The sequence below is a fragment of the Dendrobates tinctorius genome, unplaced genomic scaffold, assembly GCF_039654945.1.
Source record: "Dendrobates tinctorius isolate UK_male_01 unplaced genomic scaffold, ASM3965494v1 ptg000196l, whole genome shotgun sequence".
NCBI classification, from domain to species: domain Eukaryota; kingdom Metazoa; phylum Chordata; class Amphibia; order Anura; family Dendrobatidae; genus Dendrobates; species Dendrobates tinctorius.
The window spans coordinates 24,159,414-24,185,780 of record NW_027361863.1 but is presented as its reverse complement, the minus strand read 5'-3'; the positions used below and the strand labels follow the sequence as shown (position 1 = coordinate 24,185,780).

The window sequence follows — 26,367 nt, the reverse complement described above, 5'->3', positions numbered from 1 at the left end:
TTGCCCCATTCATAATGATATTAATAGTGATTTTAATGCAGTGGTTTCAATGGATCCCAGATCATCTAGGGATTGAATTGATCATATCCTGCCAGCAAAGTAAAATTTTTCCATTTTTTCTTACTTATAACCCCTCAGGAGCTAATCTATCTCAGGCATTAAGGATACAATGGACCAGATTGATTCCTGCATTTACGCCTTTTTTGTCTTTAGCCTGTTTTTGATTTGCGCCAACCAGATAGCAGGGTATAGTATCCGCAATAATTGCTGTAGATCGCCCCTCGGAAACGGTAGATCGCTTACTTACCTGAGGCAACAATGAGCCAAGGTGCCGTCACTTTGCTGGATATGCTCCCGGAGTTATAGGGATTCTCAGACATCTGCAAGTGGAAGTGTAAGGAGCAGAAAGGCTGGAGACGTAGGGCAAGAGAAGAAACAGAAATTAGAACCGGAATTCCTAAACTAAGCAGTATCTTACGGAAGGAATAATCACCGGGGCATAAAGGAACAAAAACAGATCAGTCAACAGCAACTTGTTGTCAGTTTTCACAAATCTTTTTTTTTTTCTTACAATGACCAAGAGTAAAACAAGCTCCAAATTAAGGTGAAATAATAACAGATTTGTGCAGATGGCATCAAAATCCAAGAGACAGAACTATATTCAGCATGTCAACCTGTTACGGGCATTGTATATATATATATATATATATATATATATATATATATATATATATTAGTGGACTGAATGCTATGCTACAGGGAGGACTAAAGTGATAATGAACACAACAGAACTAGCACCCGACTGCAAAGAGAAACCTAAAAACGGAACCAGAACACATAATAAGAATAACGGATCAGTAAACAGCATTTGTTTGACAGTTTCCACAAAGCAAAGTTGGGATTTACTGTTTAAAATGCTGTTGTCTGAGTAAAATCAGGCTACATCCTGTTCTCAGCTGGACATACTGTATTATGTTAAAAAGTGAAACAGATAGATGCTCAAAATAAAGTGTAACAGATCAGTTAACAGCTTCTTGTTGACAGTTTCCACAATGCAATTTAGGAAAATACTCTATAAAATGCTGTTGACAGAGCAAACCCGACCCTCAACCTATCTGCAGCTGGACATCATTATGATAAACATAAAACGAGACACATAATAAGAATAAAAGATCAGGTAACAGCATCTTGCTGACAGTTTCTACAGTGGGATGTCGGAATACTGGCTTGGGATGTGTATTCTAATGTGCATCAGTTTAGTACTCTGACTGCATAAAAGGGAGGAACAAGACCTCTATGGCTAACTTAGGGGTTCTGACTTCCTTCTATGATGTCCATATGACCTGCCCGGCTCACAAGACAATCATCTTTAGTTGTCACTTAGGAAACAATAATAAAGCTGATTTAGAACTGACCAGAATACAGTTGATCGGATTCCCCTTTAAATCAATATCTGGCGCCTGCAGTAAGCGCCACTCTCGGCCCTTATTGTACGTGATGAAGGTCTTCACACGCTCATCAACCTTTTTGTTGGCCAAGAATACTCCACTTATCCCAGCTACCTAGGAAGAAAGATCAGGAGAACCAAGATGAGAAAGAGGCGAGAATCAGTCTGTGTCATCGATGACTAGCGTTTTGCGCACTTCCCATAATGCCTGCTCTCAGGATAAGCCACAACTGTGGGACAGTTTGGGGTCTGGTCCCTAGGAGACCCACTACCCAGCAGGCTTTCCGTAAAGCTGTGACCCTTTCTCTATGACTCCACCACTGCCTGGAATAACATTGGAGGGATTGAGGAGTTTCATGAACCCATTCTGCTGATGGGTGGGAACCTCAGAGGTTTGCCCCTTTGACTCTGAATATATACAGAAATTCTTGTAGAACCTTTTAAATCTGAACCTCAGCCTTGTGTCATCCGCAAGGGACTAGGTCATTAAATATGTGATGAAACATGGCACCAGAGGACCAAGGACCAAAGTAGAAGCCAACAAAGCCAACATAATTGTAGAGCGCCATGGAATAAATGGTGCAATAATAATAATAATAACTTGACAGGTTCTTCTCCTGGGGGGAACAACTCTATATAGGTAGGTGTTCCTTCCAGCTAGCACTAAAGGCACAAGCTTTGAGCATGTTGTCTTGAGCCCTAGGTCTCATGGTACCAGGAATAAACAAATTTTAAGAGACGCAGTCAGCATGGTTGATGCCCTCAAGCCACCACACATTCATTATCTCAGATGGTGATCATTTTCTTCTGGCAGCAACAATGGCTGGCTCTCTTCTTGACTTGATTGACACCCCACAGGACAAGTACATCATTATGGGTCACCTCCAACCAGAGCTGGTTAAGGAGAGTTGTCTTGGCCTTGGTCTTCTGCTCACGGCGCCTGCGCCAAAAAAAGGTAGCTTGTCGGATGTCAATTAAGCCAAGAAGCTAGTAAGCCATCTTGATTGTTCGGGAAAACAACTCCACCCTCTGATTTCCCACAGCAAATACAACCAATTTTAACCAAAGCAATCCAATCGATACCTCATAAAGGTCAATGACGATGTTCCCCTCGAGGCCACGACTGCTCTTGACATTTTCCAGGGCGAGGGTGAAATAGACGCCTCTCGTGTCTGAGATATACAGGTTGTAGGTCTCATTCTGGTTCCACTCTTGAACGGCAGCAAACACCTGTTTTTCATCTGTGCTGATGATATGCATGTCCTGCGATTAGAGAAGAAGGCGATCACCGGTCAAATAGTGATCAATACCATGCTCATATATCCAGGGACATCCACATCATACAAAGTATTGGAGCATCCTATTACCTTTGGAAGAGAATATTTAGGAAGCTTTATCTGAGCGAAAGATTCACGTTTATAAGACACAAAGTAGCTGGCACGTCCACCAGAGGTCGCCTGAAGAAGAGAATATGATATTAACGATGGAACTATAACACAAGAAGTGAGAAACAGTATCACACACATTGCATATCCAACACGTACATATTGCAATCTAGGATATGGGACCATAAATCTGCAAATAATTAAGAATATTACAACAGGATTTATAATTCAAGATGAGGCAGTATTATAGTAGTTATATTCTTGTACATAGGGGCAGAATTATAGTAGTTATGTTCTTGTACATAGGAGGCAGTGTTATAGTAGTTATATTCTTGTACATAGGGGCAGTATTATAGTAGTTATATTCTTGTACATAGGAGCAGTATTATAGTAGTTATATTCTTGTACATAGGGGACAGTATTATAGTAGTTGTATTCTTGTACATAGGGGCAGTATTATAGTAGTTATATTCTTGCACATAGGGGCAGTATTATAGTAGTTATATTCTTGTACATAGGGGCAGTATTATAGTAGTTGTATTCTTGTACATAGGGGCAGTATTATAGTAGTTATATTCTTGCACATAGGGGCAGTATTATAGTAGTTATATTCTTGTACATAGGAGCAGTATTATAGTAGTTATATTCTTGTACATAGGGGCAGTATTATAGTAGTTGTATTCTCGTACATAGGGGCAGTATTATAGTAGTTATATTCTTGCACATAGGGGCAGTATTATAGTAGTTATATTCTTGTACATAGGGGCAGTATTATAGTAGTTGTATTCTTGTACATAGGGGCAGTATTATAGTAGTTATATTCTTGCACATAGGGGCAGTATTATAGTAGTCATATTCTTGTACATAGGAGCAGTATTATAGTAGTTATATTCTTGTACATAGGGGCAGTATTATAGTAGTTATATTCTTGCACATAGGGGCAGTATTATAGTAGTTATGTTCTTTTACATAGGGGCAGTATTATAGCAGTTATATTCTTGTACATAGGGGCAGTAATATAGTAGTTATATTCTTGTACATAGGAGCAGTATTATAGTAGTTATATTCTGGTACATAGAGGCAGTATTATAGTAGTTATATTCTTGTACATAGGAGCAGTATTATAGTAGTTATATTCTTGTACATAGGGGGCAGTATTATAGTAGTTATATTCTTGTATATAGGAGGCAGTATTATAGTAGTTATATTCTTGTACATAGGAGCAGTATTATAGTAGTTATGTTCTTGTACCTAGGGGCAGCATTATAGTAGTTATGTTCTTGTACATAGGGGGCAGTATTATAGTAGTTATATTCTTGTACATAGGGGGCAGTATTATAGTAGTTATATTCTTGTACATAGGGGGCAGTATTATAGTAGTTATATTCTTGTACATAGGTGGCAGTATTATAGTAGTTATATTCTTGTATATAGGAGCAGTATTATAGTAGTTATATTCTTGTACATTGGGGCAGTATTATAGCAGTTATATTCTTGTACATAGGGGCAGTATTATAGTAGTTATATTCTTGTACATGGGGGCAGTATTATAGTAGTTATATTCTTGTATATAGGAGCAGTATTATAGTAGTTATATTCTTGTACATTGGGGCAGTATTATAGCAGTTATATTCTTGTATATAGGGGCAGTATTATAGTAGTTATATTCTTGTACCTAGGGGCAGTATTATAGTAGTTACATTCTTGTACAAAGGGAGCAGTATTATAGTAGTTATATTCTTGTACGTAGGGGCAGTATTATAGTAGTTATATTCTTGTACCTAGGGGCAGTATTATAGTAGTTATATTCTTGTACCTAGGGGCAGTATTATAGTAGTTATATTCTTGTACATAGGGGCAGTATTATAGTAGTTATATTCTTGCACAAAGGGGCAGAATTATAGTAGTTATGTTCTTGTACATAGGAGGCAGTATTATAGTAGTTATATTCTTGTACATAGGGGCAGTATTATAGTAGTTATATTCTTGTACATAGGGGCAGTATTATAGTAATTGTATTCTTGTACATAGGGGCAGTATTATAGTAGTTGTATTCTTGTACATAGGGGCAGTATTATAGTAGTTATATTCTTGCACATAGGGGCAGTATTATAGTAGTTATATTCTTGTACATAGGGGCAGTATTATAGTAGTTATATTCTTGCACATAGGGGCAGTATTATAGTAGTTATGTTCTTGTACATAGGGGCAGTATTATAGCAGTTATATTCTTGTACATAGGAGCAGTATTATAGTAGTTATGTTCTTGTACCTAGGGGTCAGTATTATAGCAGTTATATTCTTGTACATAGGGGGCATTATTATAGTAGTTATATTCTTGTATATAGGAGCAGTATTATAGTAGTTATATTCTTGTACATTGGGGCAGTATTATAGCAGTTATATTCTTGTACATAGGGGCAGTATTATAGTAGTTATATTCTTGTACATGGGGGCAGTATTCTAGTAGTTATATTCTTGTATATAGGAGCAGTATTATAGTAGTTATATTCTTGTACATTGGGACAGTATTATAGCAGTTATATTCTTGTATATAGGGGCAGTATTATAGTAGTTATATTCTTGTACATAGGGGCAGTATTATAGCAGTTATGTTCTTGTACACAGGGGCAGTATTATAGTAGTTATATTCTTGTACATTGGGGCAGTATTATAGTAGTTATATTCTTGTATATAGGAGCAGTATTATAGTAGTTATATTCTTGTACCTAGGGGCAGTATTATAGTAGTTACATTCTTGTACATAGGGAGCAGTATTATAGTAGTTATATTATTGTACGTAGGGGCAGTATTATAGTAGTTATATTCTTGTACCTAGGGGCAGTATTATAGTAGTTATATTCTTGTACCTAGGGGCAGTATTATAGTAGTTATATTCTTGTACCTAGGGGCAGTATTATAGTAGTTATATTCTTGTACCTAGGGGCAGTATTATAGTAGTTGAATTCTTGTACATAGGGGCAGTATTATAGTAGTTATATTCTTGTACATAGGAGCAGCATAATAGTAGTAATATTCTTGCATATAGGAGCAGTATTATAGTAGTTATATTCTTGTATATAGGAGCAGTATTATAGTAGATATATTCTTGTATATAGGAGCAGTATTATAGTAGTTATATTCTTGTACCTAGGGGCAGTATTATAGTAGTTATATTCTTGTACCTAGGGGCAGTATTATAGTAGTTGAATTCTTGAACATAGGGGCAGTATTATAGTAGTTATATTCTTGCATATAGGAGCAGTATTATAGTAGTTATATTCTTGTATATAGGAGCAGTATTATAGTAGTTATATTCTTGCATATAGGAGCAGTATTATAGTAGTTATATTCTTGTATATAGGAGCAGTATTATAGTAGATATATTCTTGTATATAGGAGCAGTACTATAGTATTTATATTCTTGTATATAGGAGCAGTATTATAGTAGTTATATTCTTGCAAATAGGAGCAGTATTATAGTAGTTATATTCTTGTATATAGGAGCAGTATTACAGTAGTTATATTCTTGTATATAGGAGCAGTATTATAGTAGTTATATTCTTGCATATAGGAGCAGTATTATAGTAGTTATATTCTTGTATATAGGAGCAGTATTATAGTAGATATATTCTTGTATATAGCAGTATTATAGTAGTTATATTCTTGTACCTAGGGGCAGTATTATAGTAGTTATATTCTTGTACCTAGGGGCAGTATTATAGTAGTTGAATTCTTGTACATAGGGGCAGTATTATAGTAGTTATATTCTTGCATATAGGAGCAGTATTATAGTAGTTATATTCTTGTATATAGGAGCAGTATTATAGTAGTTATATTCTTGCATATAGGAGCAGTATTATAGTAGTTATATTCTTGTATATAGGAGCAGTATTATAGTAGATATATTCTTGTATATAGGAGCAGTACTATAGTAGTTATATTCTTGTATATAGGAGCAGTATTATAGTAGTTATATTCTTGCATATAGGAGCAGTATTATAGTAGTTATATTCTTGTATATAGGAGCAGTATTATAGTAGTTATATTCTTGCATATAGGAGCAGTATTATAGTAGTTATATTCTTGTATATAGGAGCAGTATTATAGTAGATATATTCTTGTATATAGGAGCAGTACTATAGTAGTTATATTCTTGTACATAGGAGCAGTATTATAGTAGTTATATTCTTGTACATAGCAGTATCATAGTAGTTATATTCTTGTATATAGTAGCAGTATTGTAGTAGATATATTCTTGTATATAGGAGCAGTACTATAGTAGTTATATTCTTGTATATAGGAGCAGTATTATAGTAGTTATATTCTTGTACACAGGGGCAGTGTTATACTAGTTATATTCTTGTACATAGGAGCTGTATTATAGTAGTTATATTCTTGTACATAGGGAGCAGTATTATAGTAGTTATATTCTTGTACATAGGAGCAGTATTATAGTAGTTATATTCTTGTACATAGGGGCAGTTTATAGTAGTTATATTCTTGTACATAGGAGCAGTATTATAGTAGTTATATTCTTGTACATAGGGGCAGTAGTATAGTTGTTATATTCTTGTACATAGGGGGCAGTATTATAGTAGTTATATTCTTGTACATAGGAGCAGTATTATAGTAGTTATATTCTTGTACATAGGGGCAGTATTATAGTAGTTATATTCTTGTACATAGGAGCAGTATTATAGTAGTTATATTCTTGTACATAGGGGCAGTAGTATAGTTGTTATATTCTTGTACATAGGGGGCAGTATTATAGTAGTTATATTCTTGTACATAGGAGCAGTATTATACTAGTTATATTCTTGTACATAGGAGCAGTATTACAGTAGTTATATTCTTGTACATAGGGGCAGTATTATAGTAGTTATATTCTTGTACATAGGAGCAGTATTATAGTAGTTATATTCTTGTACATAGGGGCAGTATTATAGTAGTTATATTCTTGTACATAGGGGCAGTATTATAGTAGTTATATTCTTGTACATAGGGGCAGTAGTATAGTTGTTATATTCTTGTACATAGGGGGCAGTATTATAGTAGTTATATTCTTGTACATAGGAGCAGTATTATAGTAGTTATATTCTTGTACATAGGAGCAGTATTATAGTAGTTATATTCTTGTACATAGGGGCAGTATTATAGTAGTTATATTCTTGTACATAGGGGCAGTATTATAGTAGTTATATTCTTGTACATAGGGGGCAGTATTATAGTAGTTATATTCTTGTACATAGGAGCAGTATTATAGTAGTTATATTCTTGTACATAGGGGCAGTATTATAGTAGTTATATTCTTGTACATAGGAGCAGTATTATAGTAGTTATATTCTTGTACATAGGGGCAGTTTATAGTAGTTATATTCTTGTACATAGGAGCAGTATTATAGTAGTTATATTCTTGTACATAGGGGCAGTAGTATAGTTGTTATATTCTTGTACATAGGGGGCAGTATTATAGTAGTTATATTCTTGTACATAGGAGCAGTATTATAGTAGTTATATTCTTGTACATAGGGGCAGTATTATAGTAGTTATATTCTTGTACATAGGAGCAGTATTATAGTAGTTATATTCTTGTACATAGGGGCAGTAGTATAGTTGTTATATTCTTGTACATAGGGGGCAGTATTATAGTAGTTATATTCTTGTACATAGTAGCAGTATTATAGTAGTTATATTCTTGTACATAGGGGCAGTATTATAGTAGTTATATTCTTGTACATAGGGGCAGTATTATAGTAGTTATATTCTTGTACATAGGGGCAGTAGTATAGTTGTTATATTCTTGTACATAGGGGGCAGTATTATAGTAGTTATATTCTTGTACATAGGAGCAGTATTATAGTAGTTATATTCTTGTACATAGGAGCAGTATTATAGTAGTTATATTCTTGTACATAGGGGCAGTATTATAGTAGTTATATTCTTGTACATAGGGGCAGTATTATAGTAGTTATATTCTTGTACATAGGGGGCAGTATTATAGTAGTTATATTCTTGTACATAGGAGCAGTATTATAGTAGTTATATTCTTGTACATAGGGGCAGTATTATAGTAGTTATATTCTTGTACATAGGGGCAGTATTATAGTAGTTATATTCTTGTACATAGGGACAGTATTATAGTAGTTATATTCTTGTACATAGGGGCAGTATTATAGTAGTTATATTCTTGTACATAGGAGCAGTATTATAGTAGTTATATTCTTGTACATAGGGAGCAGTATTATAGTAGTTATATTCTTGTACATAGGGACAGTATTATAGTAGTTATTATACTAGTCTTATGTAAACAGTAAATATAAATTATACCTATACAGACGTATTATTCTCAAGTAATACAGAAGCAAAACATAACCCTCATGGTGAAAAAAAGTCTAGCTGATAAATCCCTTTTTTTGCCAATTTCCTTGGAATATTAATCATAGTACATTGTTCATAAGAAAACAACGAGCACAGCAGAAAAGTCAAGAGAGTATAGAATATTTTCCATGTCGTGTAGATGGGAGCGACATTCAGAATAATATTTAGCACCATTCACATTGCTCCATAGGATCCATGAGCTGAGAATGAAATAGTCCTGACATGATAGGAGTCTCCCAAGCTTCCCGATTCCTCCGGCGTTCTGTTATCTCTGGTGTTTCCATACAGTACCTCTGGGATATAGGGACGATGCTTGCAGGAAATGTCCAGGGTGTATCAATATATGTATATATGTACAGTATCAATATATATCTCCTTGCATTTACATCAACCCTCCTACACTTTATAGTATTTTATTTCAATGTCTGCTGAGATTAAGAAAGTATCCGGTGTAATTCTGCAGGAGATCTCGCTGTGTTGTGTCTGATAACATTCTTACGGTATATCACATTAAACTCGCGAAGGCTTCTGGATTTAATGACGCGCAATAAAACTGATATATTTGCAGTAAGGGGCAAAAAAAAAGAAATGCTGAGCCCACACATGACTTAGAAATGGGTCATCGGAAATTGCTGGAAAGGAGAAGGAGGCGCCCGCTCGGACAAAGACGAAGCTGACTCTGAGATTTGATTATCAGACAGTAGAAGAAATGCTGCGATCACGGTGACATGAACCGATCGGGAGGTGAATATCCGGCAACAGCTGCTCCGAGTTATGACCGCCAGGATTCAATTCCATTAAAAGAGAAACATGCTCTGCAGTAATATTGTGTCGCTTAGGGGAGAAAACAGGTATTATCTATGATATTGACAGAAGAAGAAGAAAGAACAATAACACCTGCTGTAATGAGGGAAAGAATTACTTGGAGGAACTGGCAGAGATTCAAGGTTCTGATGAATGGAGCAGCCTCAATCTCAAATGTGCGCCCGCAGACGTGGGAGGTGGAGCTCGCCAACGAGACTAAACTTTCTGTAGGGTTTAAAGCAAAAAAATGTCAGAAATTGGAATTAGTAAGAGTGAGGATACAGTGCAACTAAAAGTTTGTAGTAAATGGGGGCTGAGACATTGTATCTACTGCTACAATCTCTCCGCTTCCTCTTCTGCAAACCAGATGCCCATTTTAGACTAACAGCTCTGCTGACCACCATAACATGCATGTATCGGGCGCGAGTATATAAGCCGCTGATAGACACCTCTGCAGTCCGCAGACATCTCCATACTCTCCAGACACGACTGTGGTCTGCAGACATTTTATCATCTCTAGACACAATTGTAATCTGTAGACCGCTCTATCATCTCCAGACACCTCTGTAGTCTGCAGACCTCTTCATCATCCCCAGACACTTCTGTAATCTGAAGACCTCTCAATCATCCCGACACCTCTGTAGTCTGCACTCAGCAGATCTCTCCATCATCCCCAGACATCTTTATAGTCTGCAGACCTCTCCATCATCCCGACACCTCTGTAGTCATCAGACCTCTCAATGATCTCCAGACACTTCTGTAGTCTGCAGACCTCACCATCATCCCGACAACTCTGTAGTCTGCAGACCTCTCCATTATCCCCAGACATCTATGTAGTCTGCAGACCTCTCCGTAGTCTCAGACCTCTCTATCATTTCCAGACACCTCTGTAGTCTGCAGACCCCTCCATCATCTCCAGACACCTCTATAGTCTGCAGACCTCTTGTCATGGCTAGGACGGGATTTCCTTCTCCGTGCTGGGATTGTTGGGGTTAACTCTGCATGGCCTTCCTTTGGTTTGGGGAGGGCTATTTTTATCCGCTCTGGTGCGGGGCTCTTTGTCAGTGATACTTCCGTTCTCAGCTGAGCAGCTGACCTAAGTGACTCTAGTGTATACCATTTGTTCCTCTGTGTGCTTGTTCTGTGTATGATTCGGCTTGTCCCATGTTTTGTGTCTGTTCTGTGATTCTGTACTTCTGTTGTATCTCCGATTCTGACCTTTGGCTAAGTTCTCAGACTTCCCTCCTGTCTACGCCCCTGGTTCCCTTGTTCCTGTCTGGTTTCTGACTTCGGCTTGTGTTGCATCATTCTTCTGCCTCATCCCTAGAACACTGCGTTACCCTCTGCTTACTGAACTCGGCTTTCTGACCACGCTCTTGGTGCCGCCGATTTCCGCTTTCATTTTCTCTCCTGTATGGGAGTTAGCTCCACCTCCGGCCACCCTCCTCGGTGGTCACGTGTCTCAGGTCCGGCTCTCGTGCGGCTCACACTTAGCTGAGGCCGCACGCTCTAATTCTAGATTGCTGCCTCCCTCCTTTCTCCCCCTGGTGTTAATTACACCTCTCCATCATCTCCAGACACCTCTGTAGTCTGCAGACCTCTCAATCATCCTCAGACTTCTCTGTAGTCTGCAGACCTCTACATCATCTCCAGACACCTCTGTAGTCTCCAAACATCTCCAGACACATCTATAGTCTGTAGACCTCACCGTCATCTCAAGACATCCCTGTAGTCTGAAGACCTCTCCATCATCTCCAGACACCTCTGTAGTCTGCAGACCTCTCAATCATCCCCAGACACCTCTATAGTCTGCAGACCTCTCAATCATCCCCAGACAACTCTGTAGTCTGCAGACCTCTCAATCATCCCCAGACACCTCTATAGTCTGCAGACCTCTCAATCATCCCCAGACAACTCTGTAGTCTGCAGACCTCTCAATCATCCCCAGACAACTCTGTAGTCTGCAGACCTCTCAATCATCCCCAGACACCTCTGTAGTCTCCAAACATCTCCAGACACATCTGTAGTCTGTAGACCTCACCAGCATCTCAAGACATCCCTGTAGTCTGAAGACCTCTCCATCATCTCCAGACACCTCTGTAGTCTGCAGACCTCTCAATCATCCCCAGACACCTCTGTAGTCTGCAGACCTCTCAATCATCCCCAGACACCTCTGTAGTCTCCAAACATCTCCAGACACATCTATAGTCTGTAGACCTCGCCGTCATCTCAAGACACCCCTATAGTCTGAATACCTCTCCAACATCCCCAGACACCTCTGTAGTCTGCAGACCTCTTCATCATCCCCAGACACCTCAGTAGTCTGCAAACATCTCCAGACACATCTGTATTCTGCAGACCTCTCTATCATCCAGCAGCTAACACGTGGGTTTTAATCCCTTAATCTGCAGAAATCATGAACTTGATTGTGTATAAATTGCCAGTAGACCATGAAAACTGCATCAAATGAAGTGTTCGCAAAGAGATGCAAAACTTCCCGCCATTTATCCCTGGACCTACAGTCCAATCATAGCTCGATGGTTTTAAGTAAAGGTTCAGCAGCGTGTCCGTGCCTGTCTATAGCTTTCCTCTCCCCTTATTCTCTCCATAGATATCTATGAGCAGCGACTGTCATCTCATCCATCAATTACCTGAAAATCTGTATTCACTATTGTCACTGGGTCTTTCTCCGATACCACACAATCAACAGAGCGAGGGAAGTGTGAACAATAACAAGACCTTTATTATAGGCAAAACTAAAAGGTCCATAAACAATCCACCACACCGAGGATACAATAGTCCAGAACACGGATGCAGTTCAGTAACAGGATGAATGTTCAAGGAGATGATAGTCCAGTAATCCAGAAGACAGAGGATAAAATGGGGCCATATGCTTCCCCTTCTCTCTGATGTGCCATCTTCACACGATCATCACCACACAGCTCCTGTCCTCCCCAGCCCCCTCCTTATGTCCAGGGGTAGTCAGACAGGTTGGGGCGGTTTTCAGGCCTCCGAGACCTGACAAAGGTGCCTTGGTGATTAAGGCACTACAGGGGGTTCAACAAAAGGCATAGATACAGTCAGGCTGCAGACAGTAAGTGAGCTAATTCAATTATCAGACTTTTGGAAGGTAACTGAGACTCTAGACAATATGGGGAATACACGGAATGATACAGGGAAACAAGAGAACACTATGGAAATCTGTAAAATATAAATATACACAAAATGATGCCCACATAACATATCACACCATCACACCAAAATTCATATTTTTACCTATTAATTGCGAGTAATTCATCCATTCAGGAAAAGAAAAGGACAATTTTATCTACGGTAATAAAATATGCAACAAAATTTATTTTCTTCGCTTGTACTGCCCATTTATAAAAATAATATGGTCTAAGAGTAAGGACTAAGAGTTGAGTATTGCAGAGAGCACTGCATTGCATCAATTCATCCCAATGATATTTAAAGTAGTTGCTACAAATGTCTCCTTCTGACCTGGAGGACCAAAAGACTCAGCAATGAATTATCGTCTGGGTGTTTTTGACCTTGTCTGTGTGTTTTTATCCTGTTATGCATCATACAACAAAGCACAAGGTCAAGCCTCAGAGTTCTGCTCCCATCGGCAGCTTCATGTCACAATAAATCTCATTCGCCCCTATGCTTTTCAACACATTTGCTAATGTACACGTTGAGCTATAATTATTATGCATAGTCGTATTTTGACACAAAGTAAATCTCTTAAGTGAATGCTACATTTATGGAAAAGCTTAACTTCACAAATGATTTAAAAAAAAAAAAAACAGAAAATGAAATAAAATAACAAATGTATTAAGAAATGAACAAATGTTACAATGTACCGACATGAATATGGATTCCGTTCCTCTAGTGGTGGCGAAATAATTCTTAACGACAACTTGACATGACTCTTGGTTCAACTCATAAAATGGATTTTTTAATTGTCCGTGAAGTTTTGTGGCATTGTTCATCAATTCATTGTAGAATGATCAATTAACGAACCTCTCTGGGATGATCCAATGGGGCCATGAATCTCACCCACCACCACTAAACTAATATATAAGCGCACTTGGGGCTAACAATCAACATACGTTTATTCCAGGCCCACAAGCCAACGTCCCATTCTTTTCTATATCCTTGGCCATCATTTTGATGTGATTTTACCAGTAGATATGAGCAAATCCAAACTAAATTTGGGTCGATTTTTTTTAGTTTACTGAATTTTTAACAATTTCTTAATCAATTTTCATAAATAACTTAAAAATTGTTTTTTACACATTGTAGAACATTTCTTCAGCCACAGAAGAATCAAAAGAAACCAGGTACAGCCAAACCGCTTTCCCCATAATGCAGTAATAACATGATATGGTATAGCACAGCCACAATAAAAGCATAGGTAGGGAATGCAGCTGCCATTTACTGGTGAATCTGGATAGTTAAAGCTTGCCTCTAAGAGCTTTGCCATAGAGATAGGAAGAGAAAGCCATAACATACAGAAGAAACTGTACAGATAGTGTGTGACAGCAGTGAAACAGATTAGTGTAGGAGGAAATGGCTGCTGTTTAGCATCAATTGCAGTTGCCCCCTATTCACACACAATCACATATGGAGAGGTCCCTTGGAAATTACTAAGGTAATATTTACATCAAAGAGTTGAAAGGAGTTAGATACATTCCTAGCAGACCGCAGTGTTTTACACGCATCTTTTCAGTATTTTCAATTTGCCGCAAATAAAATTTTGGGGAAAAATCAAGCGACGCTGCAGAAAAAAATTCTAAATAGTGGCTCATCTATTTCCTGGTCATACACAATGGATCAATGCGGACTGGTGTAATCCAATGTAAACCCAATAATAACAGGATTGGGCATGTTGGATTTGACATCAAGAAGTAACTTATTTCCATTGGGTCAATGTCACGTCTCCGACAGATTTGGGGCCTGCTGTTCCGGTCGCAGCCACTAGGAGGCGCCGGGCCACCACTTCGCCGTCAGACTCGGGGACGGCTGTTCCTGCCTCGGCCACTGGGAGGCGCCGTGGTTCTATTACGTCGCCGTCAGACTCAGGGCCTATGGTCCCAGCTTTAGCCACTAGGAGGCGCCGGTCTGTCACGTCACCGTTGGATTCGAGGCCTGCTGTTCCGGTCACGGCCACTAGGAGGCGCCAGACCGCCACTTCACTGTCAGACTCGGGGACAGCTGTTCCTGCCTCGGCCACTGGGAGGCGCCGTGGTCCGCCCGTGAGTTATGGTGGTGACAGAGAAGTGGCTCCTGCGCAGGCATCTGGTGGGCGCAGGCTCCGCCCCTCTGTCAGTCATCAGGGGGTTACTGCAACTCCATCTGGCCTGGTCCTGGGGGCGGCCCTAATGACATCACCAGTCCAGGAACCTGTGAGGGATGACCTGATCCCTCAAATACCTTGGGACTGGTCTTGCAAGCCGCCGGATATATTCTTGGTTCCCCTGTGTGTTACTTAGTGATTGATTTCTGTTTGACTCTGACCTCAGCCTGGATTTCTGGCCCCTCTTTTGCCTGACGATTCTGTACTTCTGCTACTCTCCTGGTTTGTGACCTTGGCCTGGATATTCTGACTTTGCTACTTCCTAACGATTCTGTACCTCTGCTGCCCTCCTGGTTTTTGACTCTGACCTTGGCCTGAAATTGACTCTGCTATTGCCTGCCGTTTTTGTACTTCACTCTGACGACCGTCCTGCTCTGGCCGCTGCTCCTATTCAGACAGCACCTCCTGGGCTCTGTTGTAAATCCAGATCCCTGTATAGGGGTAAAGGGTATCAGTGTTTCTCGGGGTGTTGCCTGGCTGCAGCCCAGAACCGCAGACGGACGTTACAGTCAATTTGAGCTTGAATATTTCTGCTGACCTGAGTGCTGGTGGGCTAAAAGGGCATTTCATTGCTTGAGATCCTATGTGTAAGACCAGCTTTTGGTAAATAAGGACTCATCTGTAATTGAAAAGGTGAGAATTTCAAGATAGCACTCAAAAATCTCATCAATCATATTTTATCATGGATGGGAAAGAAGGTTCTTTTGGGTTAACGGGTGATGTACTGATGAGTTGGGTTGTTTCCTTAACCCATTCCTGAAATACTACTGCATATCTTAATGTCTGCTAGAGTATCGTACCTACTAACCTCAATTCACCGGAGCCTATGTCTACATGAAGCAGTCAGCTACTGTCACGGGTGTGTCACATCCTGGAGTATCTGGGATCAGAAGGTCACAATGTTTATTAGATCGCAGGTCCTCTTTAGGTTTCGTTTGTCGTTTACCTTGAATTGGAATGGATTTACTTTCATTCACTCCTTGCCGGTTATAGTTCTTCTATACTGACCTCTTTGAAGGAGCCAGTTTCTGGATAAGCTGTGGTGTTCGTTCCTGTTGCAGCAGTGAAGTTTCCTGTTGAAGAAGCTGAGGAGTGTTATTTGTTGTGTCTTTTCCCACTGTTTGTCGTACCTTCCTCATGTTGTCTTTTTGTAGTAGCTAGTGTTGAGCGATTCCTTCCGATATCGGGAAATATCGGATCGGATTGGATCGGACCAATACCCCAAAAATATCGGATATCGCCGATTCCGATACCGGAAACCAATGCTAGTCAATGGGACACAAATATCGGAATGAAAATAAACCCTTACTTTCCTTGTAGGTTAATTCTACATGAAGGAAAACAACTAAGAATAATGTAGAATGTATTGGGGGAGGTGGAGGATAGAGGTTTAGCCCAATCAAATGGAATAGCAGGAATTAATTTTTTTAAGACGTTCGGAGTTACAATGATATTGACTATGTTAAGCTTTTTTATATTTTGTCAGATATGTATGTTTCACTACTTCCATGCTCTTCACCTTTTTTTACTTCTCCCACACTTTCTCCTTCATCATCCTCAGCAGCAGCATCTTTTTCATCAACTACTTCTTCACCTTATTCATCTTCTTCACCTTCTTTCTATTATTCTTTTTTTTTACATTCTTCATATTCTTCTTATTCAACTATTATTCTTCTTCATATTCTACTTCTTCATTTTCTTCCTATTCTTCTTCTTCATCATATTCTTATTTGTGACAGTCATTCCTGTAGTTGTTATCTATAAAAAGTTTGAAGATTACACCTTCCGTTCTGCCTCCAGAACACATGACACATGCACAAAAACTGAACGGGTCATAAGACGGGGATCTCCCAAAAGCTTGCATAAGCAAGAAATCAATGGATTTCAAGAGTATTTATGCACGTTTGTCATACTGTGTTCTGTTTTTGTGTCTTAGTTCTTGCGTGGTGTGAACAGGGTCTTATGACCCGTTCAGTTTTTGTGCATGTGTCATGTGTTCTGAATCCATTGATTTCTTGCTTATGCAAGCTTTGGGAGATCCCCGCCTCTCTCCTTTGGGACATGCATAAAAAGCCATTTTGCCCAGCGAGCCCATACCGGGCAGCACCTTTCTGAACCCTGCTCATGAAGGTATTATTCACATGTTCAGGTTTTTAAATATATTAGATAGGACTGCTCCGAGAAGGGTATGCCTTGACGCGGCAGAGTGGCTTAGCGTACATTTTTTTGCAAAAAAACGTATCAACAAAATACCCTGGTTTTGTTAACATCTTTTACTAGCACTTGCTACTTACAGTTACATATGTTTTACAGCAGAGTATTTATGCACGTTTGTCATACAGTGTTCTGTTTTTGTGTCTTAGTTCTTGGGTGGTGTGAACAGGGTCTTATGACCCGTTCAGTTTTTGTGCATGTGTCATGTGTTCTGAATCCATTGATTTCTTGCTTATGCAAGCTTTGGGAGATCCCCGCCTCTCTCCTTTGGGACATGCATAAAAAGCCATTTTGCCCAGCGAGCCCATACCGGGCAGCACCTTTCTGAACCCTGCTCATGAAGGTATTATTCACATGTTCAGGTTTTTAAATATATTAGATAGGACTGCTCCGAGAAGGGTATGCCTTGACGCGGCGGAGTGGCTTAGCGTACATTTTTTTGCAAAAAAAGTATCAACAAAACACCCTGGTTTTGTTAACATCTTTTACTAGCACTTGCTACTTACAGTTACATATGTTTTACAGCAGAGTATTTATGCACGTTTGTCATACTGTGTTCTGTTTTTGTGTCTTCCGTTCTGCCTGTCACAAAAGATTTACAACAGGATTTGTCCGCGGTTTGGCCTGCAGCAGCAGGCATTTTCCATGGGCACCATGAGGAGGAACGGACTCACCCCCATACACTGCTTAGTCTTCTTCTGCTTATAATTTAGATAATATGTTTTGCTTTGATTTTTAGTCTTATGCTTAATGTTCTTCTGGTTTTTGTTCTGCAGCTTCTTGTTCTTCTGCTTCTTGGTCTTCTGTCTCTTGTTCTTCTGTATCTTGGTGGTTGTCTTTTTGCTCTTTGTCCTCTTGGTCATCTTCTTCAGGGTCATCGTCTTGGTCTTCTTCGGGGTGGTCTTCAGGGTCGTCGTCTTCGGGGTTGTCGTCTTCTTCGGGGTGGTCTCCAGGGTCGTCGTCTCCAGGGTCGTCGTTTTCAGGGTAGTCGTCTTCTTCGGGGTGGTCTTCAGGGTCGTCGTCAGGGAGATCCAGAGTGATTACCCAAAACCATTTCAAAAAGCTTGAACTTGGAAATGTAGCAGAAGGTACAAGAAGGCTGAGGAACTGCTGAGAACCAGCTGACAGTACTGGAACTTGGATGGGTAGCCGAAGGTACAAGAGCCAATGGAACTACCGAGGACTAGCTGATGGTACTGGAACCCGGTTATTAGGCAGGAGGTACCTGTGCCAGAAAGCACTACCAAGGACCAGCAGACGTTGGTGGAACTCGGATACCGAGAAGGAGGCACCTAAGCCAAAGGCTCTGCCTGGAACCAGCTGACGTTACTGGAACCCATGGGGACTTATTCAAGATTGACTTCCAAAGAACCAGCTAATGGTACTGGAACTCAGATAGGCAGCAGAAGGTACACATGAAAAAAAAAAGTTGCAAGGCCGCGAGCCGGCCGTAGTTACCGAAACCCACAGTCCTACAGGGGGAGCTTGTCCTATTGGCACTACGGAACCAGCCTTCATTGCCAGATCCCACAGCCCACATAAGAAGCACCTAAACTGCAGGCACCATAGAGTCGGCTAACCCGACCGCAACACGTCAGGACAACGTATTGGAGGCAAAGTGACGTTGACACTACCCGGAAACAGCTGGCGTGCTGGAACCAGGCTGGGCAGGAGGGAGTACCCGTGCCAAAGACATTTCTGAGCAGCAACTGGCGGTGTTGGAGCCCAGGGATTACAGTAGAAACAGAGTGTAGCCAGAGTCCTAATTGGAGCAAGTTTAATATCTGTAGTAGTGTGAATGTGGACAGAGCATGTGAAATTGCTGGACACACAGCAGGGGATCAGCTGACGTTACTGAACCTCAATGACACAGGAGCAAGTGTTGACTGTGCAGACGGCATTTCTGAGCAGCAACTGGCGGTGTTGGAGCCCAGGGATTACAGTTCAGGTGGTAGAAACATGAACACAACAGGAGACCTGGATACTGTTGCCAACCAATTATTTAATCTGGAAGAGGACTGGCAAATTCCTGCGAGATCCAGGCCTTGTTCATTTTCAGAAAAGTAAGCCGGTCAACATTATCGGAGGATAGTCCCATGCGACGGTCTGTAAGTACACCACCTGCGGCACTAAAGACGCGCTCCGATAATACACTAGCAGCAGGGCAAGCCAGCACCTCTAATGCATACTGGCTAAGCTCTGGCCATGTATCCAACTTAGAGACCCAAAACTTGAAGGGGGAAGAGCCGTCTGGGAGTACACTAACAGGGCAAGACAAGTAGTCTGTCACCATCTGACGGAAACGTTGCCTCCTGCTGACTGGAGCCGTCTGTGATGGTGTAGACATTTGTGGCCGGCACACAAAACATTGCCACATTTGGGCCATACTGGTCTTGCCTTGTGCTGAGGAGCTGCCTCTGCTCCCTCTTTGTGCAGAGCTTCCTCCACTGCCTCGACGCACAGAGCTGCTTTGTAAAGCACTAGCAGCACTGCTCTCGGGTGGAATGGAGAACATGATGGAATGCACCAGTGTGTCTTGGTACTCCCGCATTTTACACTCCCGGTTCAACGGTGTTATGAGGCTTTGTAAGTTGTCCCGGTAGCGAGGATCTAGGAGGGTGTACACCCAATAATCAGCCGTGTTGAGAATGTGGGCGATGCGGCTGTCGTTTCTCAGGCACTGCAGCATAAAATCAACCATGTGCTGCAGACTGCCTACTGGCCAAGAAACGCTGTCCCCTGCTTGAGGCGTCATCTCTGCCTGCTCTGCATCACCCCACCCTCGCTCTACATACTGACTAGAGCTTTGTGTACCTCTCTCCTCTGGACAGATGTCTTCCTCCTCCATTGACTCCTCCTCATCCTCCTCAAAAAGTGTCCCCTGCCTAGGCCTTTGTGAGGAACCACGTTGCACAGACTGTCCAGAAGCAGATGGCATTTGTGACTCCTCATCCTCCACAACCTCCTCCCTTAGTGCTTGTAGTGTTTTTTGAAGCAGGCAGATAAGGGGGACAGTCATGCTGACTAGTGCATCATCTGCACTCGCCATCCGCATGGAATCATCGAAGGCACGCAAAACGTGGCAGATGTCCTTCATAGAGGCCCACTCAGTGGTGCTGAAGTGTGAACGGCGCTCAGTGCGACTTGTTTGCGCCTGATGCAGCTGCTACTCCATTACTGCTGCCTGCTGCTCACACAACCTCTCCAACATATGTAACGTTGAATTCCACCTGGTGGGTAGGTCACATATGATGCGATGTTCCGGAAGGCGGAATCGGCGCTGCAGAGCTGCAATGCGCGATCTTGCCATGCTGGAACGCTGCAAGTGAGCGCACTCTATGCGGACCTTGTGCAGCAGTGCATCAAGATCCAGATAGTCCCTCAAAAATCTCTGCACGACCAAGTTGAGCACATGTGCCAGACATGGTATGTGAGTGAGGTTGCCTAGGCCCAGAGCTGCCACCAGATTTCGGCCATTGTCACACACTACCATGCCTGGCTGGAGATTCGCTGGCACAAACCACACGTCTCTCTCCTGCTTTTGGCATTCCAGAGCTCCTGCGCTGTGTGGCTTCGATTTCCCCAAAGAAATTAATTTCATTACGGCCTGTTGACGTTTGGCCACGGCTGTGCTCATATTGGTCGTAACAGGTAAGCATTCACGGGTCCATGTGGAGGTAGACTGTGACGGCTCCTGCAGCGCTGATTCAGAGGAACTGGAGTATGAGGAGGAGTCAATGTGTACAGACTGGATTCCTGCAATCCTTGGAGTTGGCAGAACACGTACAGCACCACTCTCAAGATCTGTACCCGGCTCCACAACATTTACCCAATGGGCAGTGAGGGAAAGATATCGTCCCTGTCCATGGTTACTGGTCCACGCATCGGTGGTCAGGTGGACCTTGCTACTGACGGCAATTAGTAGGGCATGTTGTATTTTTCCCTCCACATGCTTTTGCAGTGCAGGGACGGCTTGCCTGCTGAAATAAAAGCGGCTGGGCACGGTGTATTGTGGGACTGCCAATGCCAAGTTACGGAAGGTGTCAGTCTCCACCAGCCTGAATGAGAGCATTTCAAAGGACAGTAGTTTTGCAATGCCAGCATTCAGAGCCTGTGTTCGGGGGTGGTTTGCCGAGTATGGGTGCCTTTTCTCCCATGCCTGTGCTACCAATGGCTGTAGACTGGCCTGGGAGTGAGAGGATGACAGGGAACGTGGTGCTGTGGGTGGAATGACACTGTGTCTCTGTACAACAGTGCCAGAGGTTCTTCCATGGCGATCCTGTGAGAAAGCCGAACCAGCTGTGTGTGAGCTGGAGGAAGAGGCTACAACACAAGCTGGAGAGGTGGTAGGTGGCGCTGTAGGTTGGCCTAGGTCTTCAGTGTGTCTTTGTAACTCCACCACGTGCTTGGTCCGCACATGTTTCCACATATTTGTGGTATTGAGGTTGCTGACACTTTTCCCTCTTTTCACTTTCTAATTACACAGCTTGCATTTGACAAAGCAAATGTCATCTGCAACTGTGTCAAAAAAGGATGAGGCACTGCAAGTCTTGGGAGCGCCCGTTTTGGGTTTTGGAAGAGGCATGCTCCTAATGGGTGCCGAAGTGGAGGCTACAGGCAATCGAGTCTGCCCCCTCCCTCTCCCCTCTTTTTTAGCCGTTCGGGGAATCTCTTCCTCAAAGCTGCTCTCACCACCTTCCTGTACCTCACGCCATGATGGGTCACGGACCTCATCATCTACACTCCCCTCTTCAAACACCTGCTTCTCCTAGGTAGTCTCGCCAACACAGTACGCACCAGAAAGTTGCACCTGAGTCTCATCATCAGATGCGTACTGAGGTGTGCTGACCATAGGCACTGGCCCACCCGCCTCTTCAGATTCAGAGAGACAAAGCTGTTGCGCATCACTGCATACTCCCTCTTCTTCAAATTCTCGAATGCTGCTTGGCTGGCCCCCTCTTTCCAAGCCAACAGATTAAGAGAACAGAAGTAGAGATGGCTCCTGTCCAGGGCTCTCTGACTGCCTGGGCAATTTGGCAGGTGGTGAAGAGACAGATGGGTGCTCTTCAGTGCTCTGGACCTGAGAGGATCTGCAAGTAATTGAAGTCGATGCGCTAGCTGCGATCCATCCGATAACGGCTTCAATTTGTTCGTCCCGCAGCAGTGGGGTACGGAGAGCTCCCACAAAGCTGCGCATGAAGGTCTGTTCCCTGGTAAAACTGGGAGATGCTGAGTCACTGGTGGCCGCAGCAGGCACAGAATCTTCATGTCCTCTCCAAGCAGAAACTCCACACCCACGACCACGTGCCTTACTCCCTGTCTTCTTCATCTTGGTAGACTGATAAAGATAGGCAGAAAAGTACTAAGGGCTTAGTGTGCTTATTCCTGAACAGCCGCTAACAGGTATAAGAAACACTAATTTTATAAAGTGTGGACTAGACTTTAATATGAGCTAATGTGGCCTACACAACTGTAAAGTGGAGTGTTTGATGAACTTTATTAACTTTTTTTTTTTTCACAAAAAGACACTGGATGTGCCCAAAGATGTAAAACCGATAGTATCACAAACTTTTTGTAGCTATTACAATGCAGGAAGGTAACCTACAATGCAATAGATGAGGCTCCAAAAAATAGGCTAATACTAATCTGGCAGGGGCTGCAGGGCACAAGCCAGCAGAAAGGCTCCTCTATCTACTCCTATATAGTGTTTGCAACCAATCAAGCTGGATACGGATGGAACCACACTAATAGGAGAAATCTGGAAAAATGAGCAGCACTAATGGAAAAAAGGACAAAGTATGAGGCAGTGACACACGCTGAGCGGACTACAACCGGAGGTGGCTGCAGAACACACTACAGCGTGAGCTGCACTCACACACAGAGACCTCGCAGACAGCCGTGAACAGCGCTGCAATGCAAAAGAAAGCTACAGCGGTTGATAAAGTAGCCTGGGTAAAGCACAATAAAGCAAATCGCTAGCTCAAACTGTCCCTCAGAGTCAGAACAGCAGCGTCCTGTCCCTAAGTAAATTCACAGCAGAGTGAACCCAAAATGGCGGCGGCTTTTATAGTGCATCATGACATCATTTCAGCAGCCAATCACAGCCATGCCATTAGTTAACATGCCTAACATGCATAACAGGATGTGCCCACACTTCTTAGGATTCCTCATTGGCTGAATAAAATCAAACTGGCTCATTGCATTATGGGAACTTCCGATTCCGGTATTCGATATTCTAAAAGTATCGGAACTCAGTATCGGAACTCCGATACAACGAATATCGACCGATACCCGATATTGCAGTATCGGAATGCTCAACACTAGTAGTAGCGGGACTAGTGTCTCGCTAGCCTGCGCACTAGGCAGGGTAAGTTCAGGGTCAGTGAAGGCTTAGGCACATGATCGTGCATGGGGGAAGGAACCATCTAGGAATGATAGAGAGTGCAGGGATCAGACACAGGTTTATGTTAGGAGGTGATCCCTCTGCGTTTTCCCTATTGCCAGGGTTTCCTTGTACATCTTCCCTAGTGTTGCGCCGCACTCTGGGCATCTTCTCGGCCCAGCGTAAAAACTATATTACCTTTGCTTAACACTTGTATGTTCTGCATAGATTCTAGTGTAGGAGCACGCCTGGATGCCAGCTCCCAGCCACCTGTCAACAGGTACACAGTATGGATAACAGATCATACTGGGCAGTGGCGCACAGTCAGCCATAAGACCAGTTATGGAGAACATTATTGGGTAAGGGCAGGCGTTCAATTGGCAGAGTCAGAAAGTCCAGCCAGGGGTTGGCACAGTGCACTGAGTCAGACAAGCACAGGATCAAAGGAAATAGTGTGGAAACTTGTCATCAAGGCTGATAACCATTGGACAATGATTTACCTGTAATGGTCAAGAAGATTGACGATGAACGTGGTGCCAAGCTCCCAACTTGTGTCTGAAGCCACAGGACAGGCGAGACAAGGGGGAACCGACATCATGAAGATTGACTGTGTTGGCCAACAGCCAGCAGAGGCTTTTTGCTGTACTGTCAGGTGTTACAGGCCTTATTGCAGGAGTGAGAGGAGGTCATGATAAAATACAAACTTATTGATTAACCAACACATTTAATATTGAGGTACTCAGGGGTCGGCATAGTAATTAAAAGGGGTTGCTCATTAATCTGAAACCTTATGCTTCAGAAATAAATTTCAAGTGCGGTGAAATTGCCAAAAAAAAGTGCAAATCCACAATTTTTTTTTTTTTAATTTTTTTTTTTTTGGGGGGGGGGGTTATCTACCATGTTCCCTATATGGTAGAACTGACCTGTCAATATGATTCCAGAGGTCAGAATGAATACACAGACACCAAACATGTATAGGGTTTTTTTTTTACTTAAATGGTGTAAAAAAAAATTTGCTTTTGTCGACATTTTCCGAAATCCGTATCATTCTCATTTTTCAGGATCTCGGGCTGGGTGAGGGCTTATTTTTTGTGCCCTGAGCTGATGTTTTTATTGATACCATTTTGGGGCAGATACGATGTTTTGATCGCCTGTTATTGCAGTGTTGCGGCAACAAAAAAAAACGTAATTCTGGAGTTTTTATTTTTCCTCTTGTTACGCTGTTTACTGATCGGATTAATTTATTTCATATTTTGGTAAATCTGACTCTTCTAAATACAGTGATACCAAATATCTGTATTTGTTTTAATTGTTTTATTTTTAATTGGACAAAAGGGGGTGATTTGAACTTGTCTGGGGTGTTTTTTTTCATATTTTTTTAAAACTTTTTTCTTTATTTTACTCCCCTTAGGAAGACTTGAAAATGTGATCGTTCGATGGCCTGTGCTGTGCATAGCAGGGCTTCAGCACTGCTATGTATATAAGAAATCACAATCTCTTATGAACACCGGCTTTGGGCCGGTATTCACAGAAGTATCGGAATGACAGGCACAGGGGTCTTCAGTAGACCCCCTGCTGTTATTACAACTCATCGGTGGCCCGCGATCATGTTACAGGCAGATGGGTAGCCTCAATGAATCGTTTTTGGCAGCGTACTGTATATTAAATCCCGCTGGTAGAGATTGATAGCGGGATTTAACTGGTCAACATTCACAGGTGGATCTAATATCTATGATCCACCCATGGCTGTTAGAGGTACTTGATGACTGATTAAATCAGCCATCAAGTGCGGGGAGAGATGCGGGCTCAGCATGCGAGCCCGCATCAAATGCAGGAACACGGCCGATGACGTACAGGGGTTCAGATCAAGGTTCCCATTGGTTACAATCATTTTCATTATTATAGACAGAATGATTATCTCGTCATTGTCATACCTGGTCCATAGCTATAGAGGACAATGTTATCTGCTTGAAACAAAAATGTAGAACATTATGAACATGGAGGAAATCAATGAAATCTTGGGAAGAACCTAAGAATTCCACAGTGATGATGTCTGTGGTCAGATCTGAACCCCGGATCACAGAGCTGCAAGTTAACATAGGTAATCACTAAGGAAAGTTGAACAATAGCAATACTTCTGGTCAAGATATTGTCTACTCAATGGAATTGGAAAAAATTTGTCAAATTATACAGTGCCTTGTGAAAGTATTCGGCCCTCTGGAACTTTTCAGCCTTTTCCCACATATCTTGCTTCAAACATAAAGATACCAAATGTAAATTTTTGGTGAAGAATCAACAACAAGTGGGACACAATTGTGAAGTTAAACAAAATTTATTGGTTATTTTAAAAACTGAAAAGTGGGGCGTACAATATTATTCGGCCCCTTTACTTTCA

At 41.7% G+C, this 26,367-nt stretch overlaps 1 protein-coding gene across 2 annotated transcripts in view; it reads right to left on the bottom strand.

The window, feature by feature from the left end:
* Positions 1 to 26,367, bottom strand: part of SORCS3 (sortilin related VPS10 domain containing receptor 3) — an 812,800-nt gene that overhangs the window by 119,437 nt on the left and 666,996 nt on the right. For both annotated transcript variants that reach the window (XM_073553075.1, XM_073553076.1), the window contains exons 8-11: positions 2,815 to 2,904; positions 2,531 to 2,710; positions 1,416 to 1,562; positions 308 to 410 (exon numbers count right to left, since the gene is read on the bottom strand). In XM_073553075.1, coding sequence (XP_073409176.1) covers positions 308 to 410; positions 1,416 to 1,562; positions 2,531 to 2,710; positions 2,815 to 2,904 — 520 coding nt within the window. The remainder of the gene's footprint in view (positions 1 to 307; positions 411 to 1,415; positions 1,563 to 2,530; positions 2,711 to 2,814; positions 2,905 to 26,367) is intronic.